This window comes from Cygnus atratus, chromosome 9, assembly GCF_013377495.2.
Source record: "Cygnus atratus isolate AKBS03 ecotype Queensland, Australia chromosome 9, CAtr_DNAZoo_HiC_assembly, whole genome shotgun sequence".
Classification (NCBI taxonomy): domain Eukaryota; kingdom Metazoa; phylum Chordata; class Aves; order Anseriformes; family Anatidae; genus Cygnus; species Cygnus atratus.
In genome coordinates, this window is record NC_066370.1 from 1,847,103 (window position 1) to 1,871,802 (window position 24,700).

The 24,700-nt window shown below is 36.5% G+C and overlaps 1 protein-coding gene across 2 annotated transcripts in view; it reads left to right on the forward strand.

Annotated features, from left to right (window-relative positions):
- The window catches only part of SLC9A9 (solute carrier family 9 member A9), a 216,164-nt gene that overhangs the window by 92,095 nt on the left and 99,369 nt on the right, over positions 1-24,700 (forward strand). For both annotated transcript variants that reach the window (XM_035544998.2, XM_035545004.2), the window contains exons 10-11: positions 19,600-19,713; positions 21,577-21,688. In XM_035544998.2, the coding sequence (XP_035400891.1) occupies positions 19,600-19,713; positions 21,577-21,688 (226 nt within the window). The remainder of the gene's footprint in view (positions 1-19,599; positions 19,714-21,576; positions 21,689-24,700) is intronic.

The following is a 24,700-nucleotide window of genomic DNA, read 5'->3' on the forward strand; positions in this document are numbered from 1 at the left end:
GTGAAAATTTTCCATTTTGTTATTTAAAGTTTAGCGATGAGAAATTACATGAGCTGCTTTTAGTCCAAACAGGTGAGTAGTATAAGTGTAATTATTTTGAAAAACTTGGGGCTGTTCTCAGTACAGGAGATATTGCATTGCAATGTTGAAAATATTTTCCAGCACAAGGAATAATATTAGACTACCTTGTCACTACCTAGCTCCTGAGACAAGTCATTTAAATGCTGTTTTCTTCCCTTTTAATGTTGACTTGTATGTCCCAAGAACCCCAGGTTATAGAAAATCTCTCTCTTAGAACAAAATGGAAACATATGCTCCAAGGCTACAATTTTCATGATGCAATCTGGTACCCTTCTCAGCAGTTCCTCTGTTGTAAGCATTAGAAATTTTATGCAGAAAATTTCATCTCTTCTTGCACATCTCATTTTAATCAAAAATCCAATATTCTATAACAAACAGTTTGATAGAAAAAATACTGGCCACAGTATCAGTTCAACTGTCAGACTCTCACAGATTTTAAATCAGAAAAAGTTTCCGGTTGGTACTTCCAGAATGAAATGTTAGCTAGCGAACAGGGTAAGTCTTCTCAATTGCATTTCTTCATACCTGCAGAAGCTGTTGATACTTTGAGAAAATATTCCAGCAGAAGACAGTAACTTTCCCTGGTGACTGTATTTTAAGACAATAGCATAGCATTTATATCTACTACAGATTTTTTTTTATTTTGCAGAAATACTGAATTCTATGTGCTATTACTGCCCTTGAGTATAATTGTTGAAATTTGAATACAAGTCTTTTTCAGAGATTCATCTGCATGATTTAGTGACACATAGCCAGAAAGAGATAGAGGGCAAGGAAATTCCAATTACATATGAATATTTTCAACAACAGAATTAACTAACATTTAGTTTAAACGCATAATGGTTTTGTTCATGTTCATGCTTTTATTCCCTCACATTCAGCAGTTCAAAACAAAACAGTGAAAATAAACTGAATCTACACTTAACACACAGAAAAAGAATTGTGTTTCTCTAAGAACCTATGAGTTTTATGCACCCTTTCTATTCTGTTTTTCTCTTCCCCCATAAGCTCTTAATCCTCAGCCTCCCTTACAATATTACTGTTCAAAAATTGTTGTCAAATTCCTCTGTATTCTTCTAATTTATTTTCTAATCCATAGATTACCCGTTCATATGTAGCTGTTTCGGTGAGATCTGCACTGTCATTTTCTTTCTCTCCCCCCAAGAATTACCTTGAAGAAAATTTACTAAGCCACACACTCAGCATTGTCACAATCATGTATGACTTTAGTGCATTATAAATGGACATTGTTGCTCAGACAGATGGCCTCGCTCCCAATTTAAATCATTTTTATTGCTCATTACTGGCCGAAATCACAGGCTTTTCAGTTCATTTATAGAATTATTCCAGGGCACTCTGTCTCTTTTGTTACAATATGACAGGCCTTTCAGTAAGGATTGGTGAGCTGTAATGCACACTGACAAGACAGTGAGTTAAGGCTGAAGCTAAAACTAACGAAGAACATGGAAATCAGATTTAAAACTGTAAATCTGACTGTGAAATTGTGTTAGTTGTCTTTAAACAAATGCTTTTTCTCCTTTGTTTTGCATAATCTTCTTTACATTTTCTACTGGCTGTTAGCATTTCATATCTTGATGGTAAAATTCGGTATACAATGACAGTGGTGGTGTTTCTGGCCATATTGCTGAGTCCTACATTTCTCATAATACCTCATCATTTGGTCTAAAAGGACACACAAATAAAAAGAGACTGATATGATTTTCTTCAGATGTTGATATAAAATTAAAGCCTATTTAAAACCTTAAATTCGCATTTAAGAACCTCTATTAAGAATGGCTGCTGAAAGATGCTGTATAATTATTAGTCCCCATGTATCCTTTATTATCCAGTCAATCGCTGATTAACATTCCGTAAAAGAGAAGTATTACATTTTAAGGATCTGAAACTTACAGACTCTGAAACTACAAAGTAACATAAATCGTGTCACAAACAATGGATTATTTTAACGCAGTCATAAGAAAAGATGACAAAGATTTAGTGAAAATGCAGACTTGAGAGAGTTTTCATTCATACAAAAGTCCCAAGTCTCACTAAGTATTCAGACAAATTCTATGTGTTTTTATAGCTTGTTTTTAGTGTGAATGATGTTTTATGGCAGTATTTTTAAGTCATCATCATTGACCTGATTATGGTCACAGTGATTTTAACATTAAAATTGACACTGCCTTCCATGGCAACAAGATTAGGTCAAACAGAGTGTTCCTGAGTTGGATGCATATAAAGTTTAATTTATCCAGTATATCTTCAGTGAAGGAGAAGACGAAACTGGTAGGACCTTATCAAAAGATATTTGATTCCGTGCAGCTTTCACTAGAATTATTTACAGCTGCAAGTATAACCTCACATTATGCTGCAGGCAAACAACAGCTGCTTCTAAATCTTGGGACATTATAGACCATATTTTGAATTAGGTTCTTCAGATGTACAGTTGTATTTGGTTGATTTGCTCAGCTACAAGTAAGTCAGCGGCTGGGCAGGATGTTGCTAGATAAAGAGAAATTACTGGCTTGTTGAAAATGGGCAGACTGTATCTCTATACATCAGCTCTAGAAAGGGATGCATGGACAATACTGTATTTTCTGCATGAAAAGAAGACATTCCACACTATTTTTTTTGTCTCTCAGTTTCACTCAAATACCAAGCTAAGACCAGCCCAGTTTCCTATTGATGGATTATTAAGAGAAGCCTGTTATTTATAGAGAGAAGCCTTTTATTTATTTATCTATTTATAGATAATTATTAGATTTATTTTATTCTTTTATCTATTTATAGAGAGAAGCCTTTTATTTATAGAGAGAAGCCTTCTATATTATAGAGAATTACGTCCAGCCTGCAAAGGGGTATGTTACATACTGCCCTGCCTGTCTGCAGTCATTCCACCAGTCTAAAAGTTGTTTACATAGTGACCTCTGAAATACTTGTGTCTAACAAGTTCGTGAGGGCTGCTTTCTGAAATTAAGTGTAAGGGGCTCTCTTACCACATTACTAGTTAAACAGTTACTCACATTTTTTCCTGATCCTGACAGCAAACCCATTAGGGAACACCTACCTTATAGAGAAAAGCTTCTGGCCTGATTGTTCAGCTGTGCTGGGAGTGCAGTATGTACAAGATGTTGTGTTAAGATTTCAGTGGCCCTTCACCTCCAAGGTTGAGAACAGGGTAAAAGTAAAACAAAAGAACTCAGCACTGCATAACTTCTGAGTAACTTTACTGAAGCATGTAGTGTTACTAGGACTGCTTGAGCAAAGTAACTTATTCTGAAGGATTGAAAATTCAGACTGGGATTTTAGATCTTTGCTCGTTGATGGATACTGATTGATTTAAATTTTAACCTCCACACAATAAGGCAGATATGATTATCTCTGATTATGGAAAGTCATCACCTTACAGAGAGGTAGTTAATATCTTCTGGAAAACTCTTGAAAATACAATCAGTTCTTAAAACTTGTTTAGCTCATGACATAGCTATACATTTTTCATAAAGGAAACAGGGTAGGGATTAATCATCTAATATCTACATCATAAGTTGAGCTGTATTCCAAAAGCTGTTGGGTGTAAAAGGGTTGTGTTTATAAACATATTATTTCATTTAATGCTTATTAACCATACTGATTGAAGAAGACTGACGAAAGTCACAAGTATATATATTTATATTTAATTCATCAAAAACAAAATCAAGCCATTATAGAGACTGGACCCTGATATGCCACTGAATAGCCTTGATATAGATTTTAGACTTTGCTGTTCCATCCATAGTTATAGACTGACTTCTGAAGCAAACTGGAACACATCTGAACACATCTGAACAGCAGAATATGACTTAAAAAGTGAATTATCACAATGGTGATGTCCAGACCTACCAGACAGGGGAAAAAAGTCAGTGAGTCAAAGGAATGTTTCCTGAATACCATCAGATTGATTAGTGAAATTAATGTTCTAGGACTAAAGGCAAAGAGGTAGCTAAAGTCAGCTTTTAGCTCCCTATATCCAAATGAAGCACCATCACTGTGATCTAGGTGTTTTACTGCATTTCTACTGGCCTAAATATCTCTGTAAACAAGTTACACAAAAGCAGACCTACACTCAATTTAAACAACAAATTTCCTCTCTTTAGATGCAGAGGAGATTTCTACAGGATTCTTCCATCAGCTTTCTTTTCAGCTTCCTTTTCCTAAGAAAAGAAATAATCTACTGCAAATTCTGCTCCAGTAGCAGAATGTTTTCTCCCGAGCTTGTAATTGTTAAAAGCACGTGCCAGGACTGCAGCTTCTGTTTTTATCTTCCCATGAGAGAAGGGGAGCAGCTGAGTAGAGATGGCTATGTGCTACTACTGCCCAACTGTGTCAATCTGCTGTTTCTGAGGGGTCCCACTCATGACACCTTGCACCTGTTGTGCATTTGGGAGAAGCAGCCCTCTCAAATCAGAGGGAGCAACAGCGCTAAACGAAATGGGTTTAGTGCTCCTTATCTTAAAGCCTCCACAGTCACACAGGACATGTATGGGCCCTCTGGTTTTGGTCCTGCTATTTGTATGAGTCGTTAAGAGGTAAAACATTTAGAGCTATGCATACCTGTAAAGCATACAGCCTATATTAATCTAGCTCTGGTTAATGCCAACTATTTTCTGTTATCAGACATTGGACTGTTTATAGATAATTAGTTTACGCTTCTAGGAAGAAAAGGCCACAAAAATGTCAGGATATAATGGCTCTTACAATCCAGTCTCTTGACTTTTAAAAAACTCGAGAGCATTTCAAAACCAAGGAAAACCCTACTTGTAGCAAAATGTCTTTGATAATTAGCAAAGGAGCAACCACCACAAAACATAATTCTCATCCTTTTCAAATGAACAGCCTAATTGGCAGCTGCTGTTGTGATTTGTTCAGGAACTCTGCTTAGGAAGAAATGGCCTTTAAGGCACTGAGAGGTCAGGTGTCTCCACGTAAATGATTGGCAGAGAGAAAGACAGAAAGAAAATAAAGTTATCTTTGAAACAAGACTACCACCAGTACCAGATTCTAGTCAGTCCTTGCCTAAGTGCTGTGCAGGAGGAAGCTGTTTACCCAGCATCCCACAATCACTGCAGGAAAATTTCTTACTAGGCTATTTTTTCATTAGCTTCTCAAATTTACAGTACCAATGAAATACAGTAACGGCTGAAATAAGATGATGTGCTTGATGGTTAATACTGTGAGAGTAAAACGGAAATTCTGTCTAACTAATAGATGAAACTCAGGTCTGGCACTCTCAAACAAAAAGAGATCCTTGCCTAAAGGAGCCAATAAAGTGCAAGTTCCTATTGAGCATTAAACAGGTTGCATGCATAAAGCACTTTCTTCCATTTAAGTGGAGACCAAGTGTAAAAGTCAGGTCTGATGGACATTTTCCCTTCTGCCCCATGGTTTATTTTCTGCAGCTGAACAACAACAACAATAACAACAAAAGCTAATTTCCAGCTTCTTTGAACCCATTCAAGTCCAGACTCAAAAGCAATAAAGACTGGGGCTTCAGCCAGTGCTGCTCAGGAAAGAGTCCAGGTGACCAAGCTACAGCGGTCAGTACAGTCTGAAGAAGCACCAAATTATGATAACAAGAATGAGAAAATTAAATGCTATCTTGGGAAGATTTATTCCTATTGGAATAGTATTAGTATCATTTTATCATTGTTTTACCCAATTTTGCTTAAATTAAAAACTTTGGAAATGTTACCTTAGGGAGAAAAAAAAATAGTCTTATTTTCTTATATATTTCACCCAGATTCTGGATTCGGGGAGGGGGGTTGTTCTGGGGTTTTGCTTTTTTTGAGACAGGACCTATAGAAAAGCCTCCATTTTGCAACTATTCAAAATGATCAGGAGGAAAGCAATATTCTCTCTGCTCACTTGTCTAAGATTTAGCTAACACTCAGATGCTGAAATCATGGCAGAAGATTGTACTGGGTCCCTAGATTTCTCTACCTTCAGGGTATTTTCTGTCTTCTTATAGAAATGTCCCTGTCACTTGTCCTTCTGAGAGAGGAAAATTAGACAAACATGAAAAGGTTTCAAACATACAGAAGGAAGGAGGGAGGGAGGAAGGAAGGAAGAAAGGACGGACGGACGGACGGACGTGGTTTATGCTGCATTTAGCACATGGCTGATAAGAGTAGATATGTGAAATTGTTTAGAAATTTCTGCTAATTTTGAGACAGCTAACATATGGGAAACAAGACAAGTCACAGTTTTAGACCCTGCTAAAAGTCCAAAAGCTCACATATCTTTAGGTGTTAGCTATCCTCACAGCTTTAGCCTGGCACCGTGGCGAGAAGCAATCCCTCGTTGTAGCCACTCGCTCCTGTCCCACCCTTTCTCTTACGATGTCCAGGTTTACCTCCCGAGGCACTGAGCTCCAGCTGCACCACCAGCACAGTGTGCACTTAGCAGTGCCTGCCTGAGCTGGACCTTCGTGTGCATCTCTACAGTCAGTGGGTCTGTTACAAACAGGCTGCCCTAGTTTCTAAATTGCCTTCTTATCTCCAATTGAATATGCACCACATGCTTAGTGCTTGTAATAATTATTACCTTTAAAATGAACTGGAATTGACAGGAAGTGTACAATTAATTTCGGTTTTCTACAGAGTTATTTTCTGTGTTTAGCAGAAAAAGCTGAAGATGGGAAGTGTGCCAGATGCATTGTTTGACCAGATGTACCATAAGATCTTATGGAACCCTGTAGAATTGTATAATGCTATAAAGAAAACTAAAGCTGCTTACTATGTGGGTTTAACAAGAAGAATCATAACAACACAAGAAAATCGTGATTTCTGTAAAAGGAATTATACTACCATGTCTTTCAATCTGAATTTCTCAGCAAAATCCCCCATTATCTGACTGATGTTCCTGATTACTTAACATGCTAAAAGAATGTTAATCTGCACTCTCCTCACATGCAGCTCCCTTTAAATTTATGTGGAGATGTTTTAATTGTTTTCTCTCTTTTACCTGTGTGCTATGTGATGGTTGGTAAGCAGATAGGAAACATTGCTACAAGATGATAACGTTTATAACTATGGTATATCGCTAATTAAATGCTTTAAAAAAAAAAAAACTCTGTTTTTCAAAGGAAGAGATCAGACACACTGCTATCCTAGCCATAATACTGAAAATACTCAGTGTCCACATACAGTAATCCTGTCCGTATATCCAATTCTACACCCTATTGTTTAATCTGTTTTTTTCTCTGTTTTTGCATACCAGTTTTAGTGTTTCCTCAACTGAGAATGTGCAGATTCACCCTGGCCTCATTAGTTTCTATCAAGCATGTGTCCCTTTGTTATCAACATTTTTTAAGGAATAGTATCTTCCACCCACACACACCCATGAATAAAAAAAGTATTTTGGACCTATGAAAAACAAATCTTGAAAAACAAAGCAAAACAATTTTTATTCATTTTGCTTAAGCACAGGAAATGGAAAATACACATGCTCAAATGTAATTCACACCCTGAAGAAAGCCAGAACTGTAGTGAAAGCAATACTTCTTACAGAGAGGCTCATCTTGTTGGAAAATGATGTCATTTTTGATGCTGGTAGGCTAAGGCAGCATAATGCCATATGCAAACTAGTTCCCAAATAGCTTCATTAAAGTTTTTACAATCTGTTTAAACATTAAACATTTTCTTTAAATATTAATAAAGTCCTTTGATTGTTAAGGTTATAGTTTACTCTTTACAGCACAGTAGCAGATGCCAGCCATTAGCTAACATATACCAATTGAAATTAAAACCTACAGGCCAAATTCTCATTGGCATATAGAGGAATATACATGGGAATTCCAAGTGGAGACACATGCTGTATTTTCTTTGAAAGAGGCTCTGAATCACAAATGAGACTCTCATATGTCTAAATCTGTATGGGGGAGTCAAATTGTATGGGGCTAAGTAAGCTACTGCAGAATCAAAAAGCTGATTCATAGAGCTATGCAGGTCATGTAATTTTATTTCACACGTCTATTATTGTATCTCTCAGTATTTTCACAAGAGGTTTGAAGAATGACCTCTGAAACATTTCTCCTTACTGTGAGTTGCTAGCACTTATCCCCAGTTTTTAGGTCTGTGCCCATGCAAAGATCCAGCCTTGTACCTCAGCTCTGTAAAGTGCATCTTCTAATGTTGTGAAGAGAATTTCATCTAAGTATGTTGACCATCAAATCAGGTCTCTTCCTTATTATTGATATCTCCATATCACTGCAGTTGTTGAATACACAGGGAAGAAAAGCAAAACAAAATCAAACTAATCCTGGTCTATGAAAATATTATTGCACCATCAACATGTAGGACTGAAACAGAGCAAAGTGTAGTTTAATATCCCATTCTTAGAGTATATATAGTTACTTTTATGTTGAATTATATTTTAGCCAATTTCTGATTTTTCTAAAAGCTGATAAATACAGCATCCCCTTAAACACTCATGATCACAACTCTTTCATCTTAGAATTTGTGACAGAGATTAAAAATAAATAAATAAAGGTAGGATTCTTCATATAAGTATCTCTTCATTTTTCATACAGGTAAACAAATTTAATAGTTTTATGTCAAGAACTGAAGTCCTCTAACTTTAATGAGATTTGGATTATGCTATAAATGAGGAGGCTCCAAATATAATATTAATATACAAGTAAAAGTACTGAGATTCTTTCTTAAAATATAGTAATGTAATATAAAATATTGTCCTAATCGTAATGATTTTCTCTTTAACTTTTGCTTTGTCTGAAACACTGACACTTCACATGTATTGTGTTAGGTGATTTTACTACAGGATGTATCAGTGAATTTCCTGATTATGGAATGAACCTCTGTAAAGCATCTGTTTTGTATTACTTTGTGTTGTTTATTATATATAGAATAGAATAGAATAGAATAGAACAGAACAGAACAGAACAACAGAACAGTTGGAAGGGACCTACAAAGATCAGAGTCCAACTGCCTGACCACCTCAGGGCTAGCCAAAGTTAAAGCATATTATTAAAGGCGTTACCCAAATCCCTCTTGAGCACTGACAGGCCTGGGGCATCAACCACCTCGCCAGGGAGCCTGTTCCAGTGTTTGACCACCCTCCCAGTGAAGTTGTTCTTCCTAATGTCCTGAACGTGCCCTGGCACAGAGTTGTGCTGTTCCCACGCATCCCGTCTTTGGTGGTCAAGGCCTCCTTCTCCATTTCCCCTGCTCAGAAAGTTGCAGAGAGCAGTGAGATCACCTCTCAGTCTTCTTTTCTCCAAACTAATCAAACCAAGTGTTCCTAACCTCTAAATCACAATGCAATGGAAGCATTAAGCACATAGTTTTAAAAAGTTTTAATTTTGAGGGTATTACTAATAGGTTCCTTTCTTATAGCCCTTACACTTGCATGAGAATGTATCAATATGTGCTTTACTGTGGGGACACTGTGTTTGGTGTAGGAATTAAGACAGGTATTTCTTGCATGGTTAGGTAGGTTACAGTGTGATTTATATAAAGCATCAAGTGTTTTATCACAAATGTGCACTGACCGGACAGAAGGAAGTCGGCATGGTTTGGGAGCTAACAGATTTGATGATGTTTTGGGGCTTCTCCTTCCTCTGCAAACAGCAATGACTTTGCACTGCCCAGAGAGGCTTAGGGCAGTGGGAGGCTTGAAAGAATCTGAGCTGTTTTGTAGTTTCTGGCGTTACCGAGCTGCTGTTGACTAAGGTCCATTCTTGCAATCTGAAATTTATTTTGTATATGTTTGCTTTTTAATTTGTATGACTCTTACATGACTGTTGATCACTTGCCACTCTCTGTAGATCTCAGTATCAACTAAAACCCGCACAAAAACCTCGGTCAAAACTTTTTCAAAATATGTAACTAACACTAAAATTCTCGCACAATGAGTTGGAATAAGAAGAAAATAAATAAAAATGAGGCACTGTAACCGTCTAAACTATTTGCCAGTATCCCATCTTTTTAGTGACTGCACAGCTGTGTTTCCATTATGTGATTAATGGATTGTATATCTTCAAAAGAGACATTTGTACAAAATGGTAGCACAGTGCAAGAAATACTAAACAGCTAGCTGTATCTCATCTGTTTCTCATGGTGCCATCTGCAGAAATCATCAAGGGCTAAAAAGCCCTTAGACAAAATCTTTCAAAGTAAATGTCTATATCATGACTAAAATTCATTTAAAAGACAGTGTCCTGTCTTTTCACAGAGTACATACCTGCTTCCATTCACCTAAAATACTGAAAATATCATGTAAGTTTGAGCATCAGTTTCTTTCTCCTCTGCTTCAGTCCCACTCGTTTAGTTGGTGTGGACCACCCTTTGCCTCCAGCGAACTTCAGAAGAGTTCTGGGTGTTTGATAATTCAATACAGACACTCAGCATCCTCAGAAGCACACCCTCATGTAGTGACTAATACTTTTCTTGAAAAACCACTTCTTTGTACGAGGTGCCAGATGACACTTCTCTATTCCACCCACCTCCCACTTTCCTACAGATTCATATCAAGAGCTGTTTTAAAAATGCATCAAAGAAAGAATAGTTTTATCTATTCACTAAATACGCTGTTTTTTATGAAAAATAAGGAGTGGCCTGAACGCTTGGATTTAAAAGTACAGTTGAAGGTGTATCTTAGTTTAGGGATTTTAATTTCTACTTGTCTGACAATGTTTTGTTTGTTTGTTTCTGGGATCAGTAGTGGGATTTGTGAAACAACACCAAGGGCACTAGTAGTGACATAGTAGATCTGAAAACACCGGAATTCTTTACAATACTTTCTCCAACGGTTTCTGGTCGTTTCATATCAAGTCATTATAGCCAAATCCGGATATGTCCCAGTGAAATTAATTATGATTCTAGCATTTGGATTCAAGTATCAACGGGCTCCCGTTGTTTGTGTGCACACTTCGGGATCAAGATTTCACCTTTCAGACTCTGCACCCTAGCAATATCCATCTGTTGTAGCTTTTGTATTTTTGCCCTTTTAAATTTTTGTCCTGGTTGTGCTTATCCTACCTATTTGTCTCCACCAGCTTTTACATGTACTATCGGTGTGTGAATACACACACATGCACAGAGGTACACTCTGTGCTATGTAAAATGGACATATAAGCATTGCTGATAATTTCCTTTCTTTAATTTTAAGTTCATCTCCACTTACCCTTCATCTGCAATTGTTTAATGTATCTCACAGATACACATGCAGTGTGTTATACAGCTCTTCACTGTAGCCAATTATTTACTCAGACTGGAAGTACCAAGGTTGCAGCCGCTTCCAAGCTAACTTGTACTTGATGACAGCTTCCCTGTGCTTTATGCACAAGAAGGTCCTTTTTAATGTGCATCACCAGTGAGTATCTGACATTTTCTGTATTTAAGTAATTGGACCTTTCACACTTAATGTTCAAGCAAAACCCCCGCACATTCTGTGCCTCATTTATCTCAATTCCGTACAGTCTGCACTCTAGATTGTATCTGTAAGCATAGGTGACTGCTAGATTAGAAAAGACATATACTCCAATACCTAGGCAAAAAATGTGACACAAAAACATAGTTGATATTCACATTTCTGTCTTTTATCTGAATGGATCATCAAATCTTAAACTGTAGCCTACATGAAGAGGCAGGAAAGCTGTTTAAGAATGATCCTAGAAATGAAACAAAACAAAAAAAAATCCCACCCATATAAGATCAGATCATTGGTGCTACTAATTCAATATCCTGCTACAGAAACTGGTATGCAAGTCTGCAGAGTAATTGCAAATAATGCTACAGAACAATTCTAATGGGTAGCATTCTACCACAGTAATGTAGTTAAAAGTCAGTTTATCAGCAATAGGTCTTTCAGAATAATAAATATAGTTTAACATGGTCAGGAGCTCATGTTATTCATCACCAGTTAGAGCAAGAGTTCTTAGAGGAAACTCTGTACATTAGAAAGTGACAAAGTCTTGTGTCCATTCTCCTGAACCACTGTAAACAAACACATAACAAAACAGCACATTTATAGAAAAGCCCTGAACAAATAGCTATGGCACAGAAAGTCGAGAAGTTATTTAGTAAGCACTCTCCTATCTTAGAATATGCACTCGACAAAAATAGAGCAGCCTCTCATTAGAAAACCATATGCAAATACTGCTACTGTTTTCTGGATTTAGATAAATTAGAGACTTGATTTGCAGCTCTAGAGCATTTTTCACTGAAATTTTACAGACTGTAAAGGGCAGCAATACAGGTAGACAGAGGCTGCAATACTGCTGTTTCTATATGTGCAAAGAGAGAAAATGTGTCGTCACGTATGTTGAATTTGCAATGGGATGGAAGTCACTGACATCAAATAATTTTTTGCAGTCTTGATTCTTGCCAGAAAGCACAAAGAGAGGACACCACAGACTTCATAAGACTTCTTTTTCTCTTCCTGATAGGTTAAAGGCCTTCATATTGATTACCAGCTCCTAATATGTCAAAGACTAAGTGAATTTCTTTCAAACACCCAAAACTTGGCAAGAGAGGAAATTGTTTTTATGAACTCACTTCCAGAATTAATATTACAGAATATTTCTTCTCAGCAAATTGAAATGGAATAAATTGCATTTGTCCTCCATAGAAATTGAATTGATCGTTTGAGATTAGGACTGCGATAGCAAGTCATAGAAAAACACTTGAGGGGGTGGGAAAAAAAAAAAAAAGAGGAAGATGAGATTGTTTTAGAGTTTTGCTTTTGAAAAATCAGCAGCAGTTCCTCTAATTCTAACATAAATGCACAAACACAAAAAACGTATTAGTTCATCACAATTTTACAAACTAGATTATATTGACAACATTACTGTTTCTCTTTGACCAGAAGGAGAGCAGTCAGGTTTTAAAGCCTCCTTTGTTAGCTGTGAAAAAAGCATGTTGAAATTAGCTTTAGCAAAGCCACAAACTCTTCCTTTCTTTTGCTTATTTTTTATGGATGTTCCATAGCCCTTAACTGTCAATGCATAATATCTCTTCTTCCACCTGATTCGCAATTTACTGCCCCAGAAGGACAGCTTCCAAGAAAGTCTCTTTCAAGATATCCACAGTAGGTCATAAGCAAAAGCTTCCTTTTTATTGATGTCATTATTATTTTGCAGTTTTTTTAGTTCTTTTTCGTCTTGATATATTTTATTCTCTGATCTCAGGTTTGTAAGAATACTAGCTTAATCCTAGACAACATATGCTGTTCATGGCCTCTTCCTTTTCCTTTTCCTCTATCAGCTAACAGAACAGCTATCAACGTTCCCAGAAAATTCCAAATTCATCCCTATACACAATGATTCTAGCACCACCATTAATTGCTGACCAGTCAAAAGTTCTTTAAAACCTTTCAAATGATTCTCCAACTACAATCTGGTGTGCCCTGTCTTGAGCAGAACCCTTCCTTAATGCTTACAGAACAGCACAGCACTCACTGCTAGAGTAAAGGTGCAGAGCTTTAACTGCAGTAATCCCTGAGCATATTATCTTGATACAGCCGAGCACTGAGGATCTTCTTCCCTGTGTGCCTGCAACATCTCAGTTCAGGAATTAAAGATAAATAAGCACTTTGAAAATGGTTGTTCTCACTTCGTGTACTAAATAACAAGTTAGATGAGAAGCTCTAGGAGCAACAGCATCATCCTCTCCATTTTGGCAATATCTTCCATTAAGGTGTCTTACTCAGGTCATTTATAGGAACAACTTAATGCTTGATTTATAGCTGTAAAAGCTGGTTGTACTGCAGGGGAGGCAGATAGTGGTCTGAAAGGTTTACTCTCTTACAAATGATGCACATTTGAAAAAAAAAAAAAAAAGCTTGCAGACATCCCCTCCCCCCATTCCTGTTCCTAGGCAACTCAATTACAAGAGTAATGATAGAATAATTAATTTTTCTACAGCTAGATCCAAAGCCTATTGAAGTCAACATATAAATTCTAAGGAGGCTCTGAATCTGGCTATACTATCACAAGTGCATAGCAAAGTTTCTATTGCTTTCCATGCCCAACACATTTAAGAAATGAGTATATTGAGTTTTAGATTTTGAACAGTCTCTCTTACTTGCCAATTAATTGATAAAAGGGAATAACAAAGATCTTTCTGAGGGCTGATTTGAATCAAGTAATTAATGATGTTGGCAGATTCATTGTAAATACAAACCTGTGCTTCCATTCACCCCGAGGTCAAACCTTTTTAGAAGTTCTGAAGTTTTTAATTCTTAAATCATTCTCACTCTTGTTTTCACCACTCCAAGTAGCTTAGAACAAGAAAAATATTTGAATTCATCTACTTAAATTTCAATATTTTTGGTTGAAACTTCTTTTGTTCAGCAAAGATATTCCAGACCTATGACATTTTTAATGATGGAAAGGATTTGTTTTAATGTCTGGGACCAATATTTTTACCTTACTGTTGATAGTCAGAAGCTAACATGTCCTGTGCCAGTAATTTATCCAGTTTCTCCCATGCTGAACTTTAGTGGTGGTGTGTAGATTATGCCACAAAGATTAATCATAATGTGTAAATGCAAAACATTGTTGGCCTTTCCTCTCCCTTGGTTCTGATGCTTTCTTTATTTATTCTTCCTTTTGGTTTCCCACTTCTTCCTCAGCCCTTAAGAATCTTTTTAACCTCTCAGATCTAGAGAGAAATAGAAAGTTATTGTGTGCCTTCCATAAATCTCTTGGGGTTAAATTTATTGAATTTGGTAGCAAAGCCTACTGATAAAAAAGACCAGAACTTTGCACCAGGACATAAAAAAAGATTGTGTAAGAATTTGCTTCTGTTGGTGTGTTTGTAAGTTTACAGTCAAATATTCTTGGATATCAAAATTATCACCATACACAAGTTTATAGTCTATCATAAATTTGAGTTACTTTTGCTGATTCTTTCATCTAAGACTGTTATTCTAGAAATGAGCACTGTATCACTATGCTGTGAAGATTCATTACAGCTGTATAAAGGATTTCAGGCAAGAGCTTCAAGTCAAACCTTCTTTTTCAGATTTTGAAACTTTTAATCAAAAGAGAAAGATTAAATAAAGAAATTAGGCTATAATAAAGGCTTCTACAATCTTACAAAAATATGATAGTCTGAATTCCCACTACATTTTAATTCAAAATAGTTAGGGAAAAGCAATTTTCATCAACTATTGATTTATCAATATCCTTGACTTCATGGAACATTTTTTATAGCTGTGTTCTAATTAAATAGCATTATTCAAATATCATAAATTTCATAACCATCACTTAACACCAACTGCTTGGGATTTTAAGAGCTCTGTCACCTCCAAATCTCTCTTACAAAGTATAATCAGTTTCACATCCCAGCTTCCCAGCTGCTGTCGGACTATTGCAACTCTCCCTGTTTTGATGTCATGCAAGAATATATCACTGTAAGATGTAACCCCTAGACAGGTGGCATTCCTCCATGTTGCTAGATAAATCAACATGTCCCAACCTGAAACGGATTCTTTGCACATCCCTCTGAGCTCTTACAAGGGCTGAGAATAATAATAATAAAATAATAACAAAAACAACAACAAAATCGGTATATCTGGCGAACAATATGAGGTTTTAAATGCATAAATATTATGTTGAATTTAATAGATATTTTTAACATCAGTCTTTTGTAATACCCACTCTTATGGAGAAAATAAACAAACCAAAGCACATAGCAAATAGCAGTGTCAGTAATTCACTGAGCTAACACCTAAACCAAGCGCTCAGGTTGCACTTATATTTTTGTAATTAATACTCTACCCTTAGACATGTTGACATTACTTCAAACTTACATTAGTGATTTATTACATCTCTTACTTTAGAACTATAAGCAGATTTATAGACTATGTGGAGGTAGAAATGGCACATTAAAAATTAGGGTTATTTTAGTTTTATACAGAAAAAATGTCTTATTACTATGTGTATATTAAAATGGTTTCTAGTATAATTTTCTGGTAGCCTTAGGGAAACTAAAGGCAGCATATGAGCATTTTAATGTCTATTTCATTTAAAGTAGAAATAGGTTAGTGGCCTGTGTGGGAGGCAAAGAAAGAGAATTTATGGTTATGAACAAAATACTTCTAAGGACTTAATATCTAGGATTCTAATCCTTTTTTTTTTTCTTTTTTTCCCATGAAAGTAGCCCCACTTACAAGAATATATATTCAACATAAGGGAAATTTTTGAGTCCCATTTAAGCAGACTACGGACCATAGGATGGACCTTGCTTATGTCTGCACAGACCAAAAAAAAAAAAAAAAAGAAAAAGCATTTTTCAGATACTGATGTGTGTGATGCAACTCTTCTTGGAAATTCTTGGGTGTCCCAGGAAATTATGCCCTCCAGAAGAAAACTTACTCCTCCTATTCTTCCACTTCTTATCAAAAGGTCTTGACATCTCATCTTTAAAATATCACGGAATCACAGAATCACCTAGGTTGGAAGAGACCTCCAAGATCACCTAGTCCAACCTTGACAGAAACATTAACGTGAAAGGCATGAGAGTCTGGGAATGTGCTTCTGTGGAAACTGTTTCTTAAAGAGGCTCTCAGAAGATCTCCTTAGAATAAATTGTTTTGTTCTGGTGGGATTTATGCTACACAGCAGTGTCAGTTAAATGCTTAATGGAGTATCTCCATAAGCCCTGTATTGCTGTGCTGGGTCTGGCTGGGATGGAGTTAACTTTCCCTGCAGCAGCCCATACAGGGCTGTGCTGTGCACCGGTAGCCAGAGCAGCGCTGCTGTCCCAGCAGCACTTTGGCCATCGCTGAGCAGCGCTGGCACAGCACCAAGGCCAGCTCTCCAAACCCCCGCAGCATGTAGGCTGGCGGTGGGCAAGAGCTGGGGAGGAAACCTCACCAGGACAGCTGAGCTAAACCTACCAAAGGAAGATTCCACACCAAATGTTGTCACACGGAGCAGTAAAAGCTGGGGAAGGGGAAGAAGCTGGGGGGAGCTCTCGTTATGAAAGCACTGGTCTTCCCAAGCAACCATTATCCATACTGAGGCCCTGTTTCTCAAGACATGGCTGAACATCACTTGCTTATGGGAAGTAGTGAATAATTGTTTTCTCCTTTTGCTTCTGAGTGGCCTTTGCTTTATTTATTTACTTTCCTTTAACTAAACTGTTCCTTATCTCAAACCACAAGCTTTCATTTTTTTCATCATATTTTCATCTCTCTGTCCTTCTGAGGAGAGGAGTGAGAGAGCAGCATGGTGGAGCTGAGCTGCCCATCAGTTGTTAAACCACCGCAATTATTATGGAAAAAAAATAATAAAACACAGGATTTGGATTGTTTGCTCTTGCAAACAAACCAGTTCATGCCCAGGAACATGATTCAAGAACTGCAATGGATTACAGTCTTGTATGTATCTTACATAGATGATGTGGCTAACAAACATCACATGAACTCTAAAATATAGCCTAAGAGAACAAATAGTCTTATGCTCGTGACATAGGAAACACTGTCCCAGTGAGCAAAGTAATATACTGTACATGCTGTTCATGTTGACTGAAAACACGTAGTCAACAATTAGAGATTTTTATTTTTAGTAATCACTTATTGAAATAGTTCTGAAGGTTTGAAACAGTATGCATGTAGCCAGAAAGGGTGAAGCTATAGGGAAACATAAAAGTTGCTCTAAATGAATTCACAGAAATACCTAACGATTGCATTTTGACCAGATTGTTTGGAGACAAGGGGTGAGAAGTCTGAAAGCAGTAATGTCATGAAAGCACTTCAGGCAGGAGTTAAGAGTGTGAATTTACTGTTGAAGACAATTGAGGAAGAATGTACAGCAAAAGCAATGATACAGCAAAATCTATTTTCCTTCCAAAACTGTATGTCAACAGATACTTTGAAAATATAATAAACTTTAGCTTTTGAAACTACTAACAGTAGATTCACTTTACATTAAGTCTTGAATGAGATTTTATAAATGAAGAGCAAAACATCACCCAGCATTGAAACTTCTAGAGTACCTTTACCTCATCCCAACAACTAAAGCACGCAGTCGTGGCTCATCATAGCAGTTCCCTTCCCTCCAAAGATTTTTATATATATATACAAATGTATAGATATAGATATGCAAATCCTGTCATGACACTCCTGAAAGATTAGTCCTGAAAGTTTACATCATTAGAAAAAATGCGCAAGGTGACAAGCCTGCAAAGAAATGGGATCCTGTTTGCTCCCAATATGGAAATGCAAAGATATATCTTAATAATTCTTATGGGTCACTAGAACCCATAATTTGGGACATTTTAACAACTAGTTTATCATTTAAATATAAATTAAATTTAATTAAAGTCTACTAAATTGCAAATATTTCTTGTGTTTGTTTTTACATTGTTCAGCAATGCAGTACAAAATGGGGACCACAGAATGTGAGCTTGGAATAATTAATGGTGCTGCCACAGGGTCCACAATATCTTCCCATATACTACTAGTTCTTTTTGCCTCTGAAATTTGTTTAAAATAATCATTCTGACAGCTCTCATTTTTTCTTTGTTAGATCTTATTGACTGCTATTGGATATTTATTTTTAGAAGCACAAACGTATTAAGAAAAGTACATAAGCCCACTGAGGATGAAGAAAATATCTCCATAGTAACAATCCTGGTAGAGTGATGTATGACTGTTTGTAGACGGATTGACAAACTTCAGCCCTAATTCTGTATTTCCTGAGCCCAAAAGTGATTTCAGAAGTCTAAATCCTCATCTTCACTCCTCTGTAGTTATTTGGCAGCAACGATTGATTTTTTCCAGATGTGGATAAATATGAAAATTTATATTTTATATTAGTTTTTATATAATAAGCTGCAAATGAATCAGGAACATCCCCTAAAGGCAAATGAGTATTTTGGCTTTGCTTGCTTTTTTCACAGAAGAAATCCTACCATAATAATGTATTTTAGCCTTATTTATAATATGTCTAAATGATATCTTAAATACTTTGGTTTGAAATAAGTACTTCATACTGATATGCATATAATGTGGTAAAATCATTACCTACGGAATAGTATTCTTGATAATAAAAAGATCATGTTATATTTTAAAGGCACAGGTTCTTAAAAATGCACTCAGGAATTTTTTTCTCTCTTGACATTACTGTACCATCCCTGTTAACTGTACTATGCTGTCATTTGTGTAGTCAGGATCTGAGCCAGTTCCCAGGTTCACCTGTGTAAACCTGACCAAAGCTAAATCCCCTCAGCTTCCTTACAGTTTCCACTGAAGGTTGTATAACTTAATTGCTGTTTCTGTATTTTACCAGTTGTCTGTGGCAAGTTTTCATACACAAATCAGAGAAAAACATGTAACTGGGACTACCTAAACCATATAACAAATTAAATGGTTTTAAAATCTACCCTTGAAATGAATGCAATTCCTTTTCCTTTCATCTAAATTGTTCCATATGCCAAGGAAAATTTGTGACAGAGTATTTAGTTACAGGCAGGAATCATAATTGTGTTTTCTCTCTCCCTCTCATTTAAGTTGTTCGAGTTCATGAATTTTTTGGCTGAGAATGTCATCTTCTGTTACATGGGACTCGCACTATTCACATTTCAAAATCATATCTTCAATCCTCTTTTTATTTTTGGTGCATTTGTATCCTTTGCTCTAAATAAGTATTTATCTGTGTTTATATATATATATTTATATAAGTTAATATATTTATATTTCTGGGTATGTATAAAGAATGTGTGCTCCATAAAATAAATAAATAAATAAATAAGTCAACAGCAAACCTATTAGCTCCTTAGATGTTACAAAAAAAAAAAAAAAAGCTATTGTCTTTATTATGCATATCTCAAAAACTGCCTCACTGCATGTAAGTTGGTGGTCTTATGACTTCTGGTTTGCAGATATAAGGCAAATAGCTTTAAACCAGCTGGGGAATTTCTGACACTGGACTTGATATTAGGTTTAGAGGTGGGGTAGGAAATTGAGATATGTATTGGGACAGATCTGTGCGGACAGGTGCAGGCACACAAAATCTTTCTGCTCATACAAAGCCAGTGTAGATCCACAAACTGTAGAGCTGCCTTCAGAGAGTGCCATAAGCAGAACTTATGTGCCATAAGCAGAACTTCCCCAAAACTACATAATTATATAAAGTCCTGAAAAATATCCAACAGCTTAGCATTGCTCATATCTTTCCTTCTTTGTATTTGATATTTCTAGTGTACAGGGAATTATTTACATCATGAGTGCCCCAGAGGTGGGTAGGAAAGTTTGTGTCTTCAGTTCTGCCATGGTTTCTCAGCAAATTCATTTTATAATTCATTTTTACAATTCATTCATCAAATTATTAAAAAAAAAAAAAAGCTTCAAGCAGTGGCCCTTTGCTCATTACTTTTTGATGAACTATAGAAGCTTTGAAAGTTGGGATCACACTGTTACTTGCAGTAATTGTATGTGCAATTTCCAAATGAATAATAAGAACTGCATTCCAGTTCCCTTCACTACAGGTTGCTTTAGATGGCAGAGAGGAGCCCAAGAGCCCATTGCAATCCACCACTGCAATGACGCAAGTGCAATATTGCGTCCTGCAGTCCTAGCACAGGGAGACAGCTGAACACGAGAGCAGCACTCGGCAACCCAGATGGGAGACTGTGTTGCAGAGCACTGCAGGGACCCCTCTCCCTTGTTCCCTCACACTAAGAACCATCAGACTGCAACAGGGTTGCGCTAGTCTGGCGAGCACAGGGCATGTGAAGCAACCACTGCTAACTCTTGTTATCCCAGGTCCGTGGGAGCTTTAAGCAGGCTCTTGGCCTCATAGATAGGATGCACCCAAACACTGCCACTCAAGTGCTTCATTGATTCTACACTCCACAGCATGTCTCAGACTCTTGAAGCTGTAATTGAGCCCTAAGAGTCACAAGACAAGGGAAGGACAGCACCTGCCAAAAGCATGTATAAGGAGATATGATCATCTTTTTTTTTTCAATCTGAAATAGTGTTATGTTTCTAATTAAAGCTACTTTCATGATAGTTCCACAGGGCAGTAATAAAGAACCCCTTTTGAAAAATCTCAAAAAAAAAAATGCTGGATATGGACAATATGAATCCTCAGGAAATAAGAAAGTAATCATGTCCAAAAGCACATTTATTCTTTGCAAATTGCTGCTGAAGGAGATAATGCCATCCTTGCAATTGATGACAGGCATTTTACTGAAGGACTGTAGTCACACGTGATACAAATTTGATGAGTGAAAGTAGAGTGATTGAAGTGGGATATATAATGATCAATCTGAAAACAGGATGTCTGGGGAAGACAATCTCTGCCACTGCATGGTTTTATAACGAAGTTGGAACCAGAAGGATGTGATATGTAAAATACGAAGGGAGATAATCTTGTATTCATTTTAATTACACTTTTAAAATAACTGTGACGAAATACTGGATTTAAATTGACTGTTCTTTCAGTAGTTTCTCCACCATTTTCCTTAACATCTTACATTTTAGGTGGCAGTTTTTATAGCAAGAGCTTGCAACATATATCCACTTTCTTTCCTTTTGAATTTGGGTCGAAAACAAAAGATTCCCAGGAACTTTCAACACATGATGATGTTTTCAGGTAAGTGCTATTTTGGTATTTTTCCTGTCCACATTTAACAACTAACAAAGACAGTCATCTATCACTAGAAGTCACATCTGTCACAAAGAAGTCACCATTTTAGTACTCAAGATAGCCTCCTCAAAGTCATTGAAGCAAATGGACGTACTCTCAGCAGTTCGCTGTGCTCTGGACCTATTTTATTTAACTTTTTTGGAAACCTGTCACCCAGAAGCCAGTCTTTTAATCTGTTGTCCCTCATCCTGTCTCAACACTTCCATGCCAATTTGGAAATTGTTGGGTTGTTTGAGAGGCATTTGTAGTATATCTAGCAGTATGCTTATCTACCAGGAAATAAATACCCAACTTTAAAGGTGTTAGTACTGCTACTCAGATCATGGTCTTTGGCAATTCTTTTTAACTTCAGTGAACAGTTTGACTTTGAAACATGAGATTAGGAGACCTTAATTCCACAGACATTTTCACGTGTTTTCCAGCCTGATATCTAAGGACTTTACCTTCTAAATTCAGGTTTACTTTCTAAATAGCGGTTATATTCATTTTAAAATCTGATTAGCAATGAAGAATAAAAAAAAATTAAAAAAAAATCCAGGAGAGGGAGCCATCTTCTATTCTCAGGGCATCATCCACTGATCCACTGAATTGTTAAAATATCAGCTGGAAACTATATTTTTGGACTTGCATAAGCTAGAAATACCTCCACTTGACTTTCTGAGGCTGCTTAGAAAAAAACTCGCTGATAAGCTAAGAATATTTGTTCACTGAAAGACAGAAACACAGATCCCCCGATGCCATTTATGAAATCATTTTCTAAAGTTAGAAAGTCAGAACTTTTTTGTCTTTTTCTTGCTTTTTATACAAAAAAGTATTCCAATTTTTAATGGATAAAAGTTCTTGATTGACAGCTTTGCTGTACACTGATCCATTTAGCCAGGTAAGAAGTAGAATACAATGGACTACATTTCAAGCTTCCTCATCAGGAATACTCCTCATCAGGGTGCCTCATTTATGCCTATATAATTCCATATCTCTAGAGAGCAGCACAGTAGTTCATTTCTACATCCATTCAATCCTTCTGCTAAAAGCTGCCACTGAAAATGTCAGTTAATACCAGCTAGATTGTAGTCAGAGATGATGACATACATCCATTACAAACTGGCTTTCAGACCGCCTGCTCATCTACAATTGTTAGTGGTGTGAGATATATATGTAGATCACTCTGATAAAGCTAGCAGGTGGCCAACTAAACAACAGCATGAAAAAAAAAATTGCTATCATTAGTTGTCCAGTTTCCAGGCCTCATTTTTCTTTTATTTTTGCTCAGATAAAGTATGGATTTCAAAGTATTCTAAAATATATCTTATTCATCAACTTTTCTGTCCTTGTTTCTTCAGTCAAATTTCATTCTCCACAGAGCTAGAAGCAGAAAGCAGCCAGCGAGGACTCACTGTGTGAGTACACATGAGCTTCCCAGCATAATCTGGCAGCTGAAAACCGAAAATGGTAGTATCGAAAATTTCTAAAATGCAAATGTTAAAATAGAAAGTATTTTTAACTGTTTTCAAAGAGATACTGTATTTTGTTGAAAGAAATATCTTTAAAACATTTTTTTTTAAATAAATGGCATAATCTGCCAGAAGACCAATAAGGACTCACTGCCTTTCACACTGCCAGCAGCTTCACAATTCACTGATGTGTGGATTTTCCATGTAATTGCACTTTATTATAAGTGTTAAGATCTATGCTCAGTTACCAATAATGTTCTTATTTACTACAAACTGATCATCCTGTGTATAGTGATAAACAGAGAAGACAACGACTGCCAGAAGCAAGACACATTTCTGATACAAGTAAACAAGACACTGAATTCGCGTTTGGAGGAACACCCTCATTTGCTTAGTGCCAGTGCCTATGCAAGATCAGCAGAGCTTTTGATGCAATGTTCTCGCATAACCTCAGGTTCCAGTAGGCCACGGAGAAAACTGGGCTTCACTCACCACATCATCACACACCAAGATGTGAAAACAAAGAATTTGGGATTAGTTTTGCCTTCAATCATATGGTTACCAAATGCACCCAATATTACTATTTTCTTTACTGAGTTTTATGGCCATAGTCACCATGCATATCAAAGTCTGAAAAAAAGCAATTAAGATTGGGCAAGTACATTGCCAGTTAGCATTTGAGTACACCTGACTTTGCCAAGAATTTTACTGAAGTTATTAAATGCTACTTTTTGAGGAGTACTAATACATTTGAGAAAAGGTGGATGAGTTAGTCTTGGAAGTGGATTATGCAGCTTTTTAATTTATTATATTCTTCATCTGTTTGTATTCCTCTTCTAGCATCATGCTACAGAGGGTAGATTCCCTTTTGCAATTATGTTTAATCATGATTCCTGATAAAAATGCATTGTAAATCAAAACTAGATTAGTCTATGTGTAATTAAGCCTCAGCTTCTCAAATTAAGTTCAACATTAGCTAAAATGAGCAGGCCAGCCGTCTCAGCTCATGTGAAAAAGAAATATTTTAATGTGTTAAATTTAATTTGAGCTAGTCATCTAGATTACCACTTTAACCACCTGGAAAAAGACCATGTCAGTGGTGGCTCATTCCCTTCTCAGACATGCGTTTAAAATGAGCTGATGGTTTTTTTCTTTGAAGAAAATAGTAAAGCATAAGCATCCTTAGAGATGTCTTTTACATAAAAGCAAAATCAATGACAAGTCTCCTTGTTGACTTTACTGTCACTTTCATAAAAGCAGAGATTTTAAACCTCTGCCACTGAAGCAGTTCAGCTGGTGTAACTACAGCCTGGTGCTGCCTTGCAGAAATGGCTTTGTGTTCTCTGGATAAACTGTTCATCTTCTATACCAAATAATTCATAGCCTAGCTATGCACTCTAAAAAGCTTTAGAGTTCCACTACAAAAAATAGGGTTTTTAGCTGTTGATTAAATGATTCTGCGTAAACCATCAGTACCTTACAAAAGTTTTAATAATTAGGTTTAATC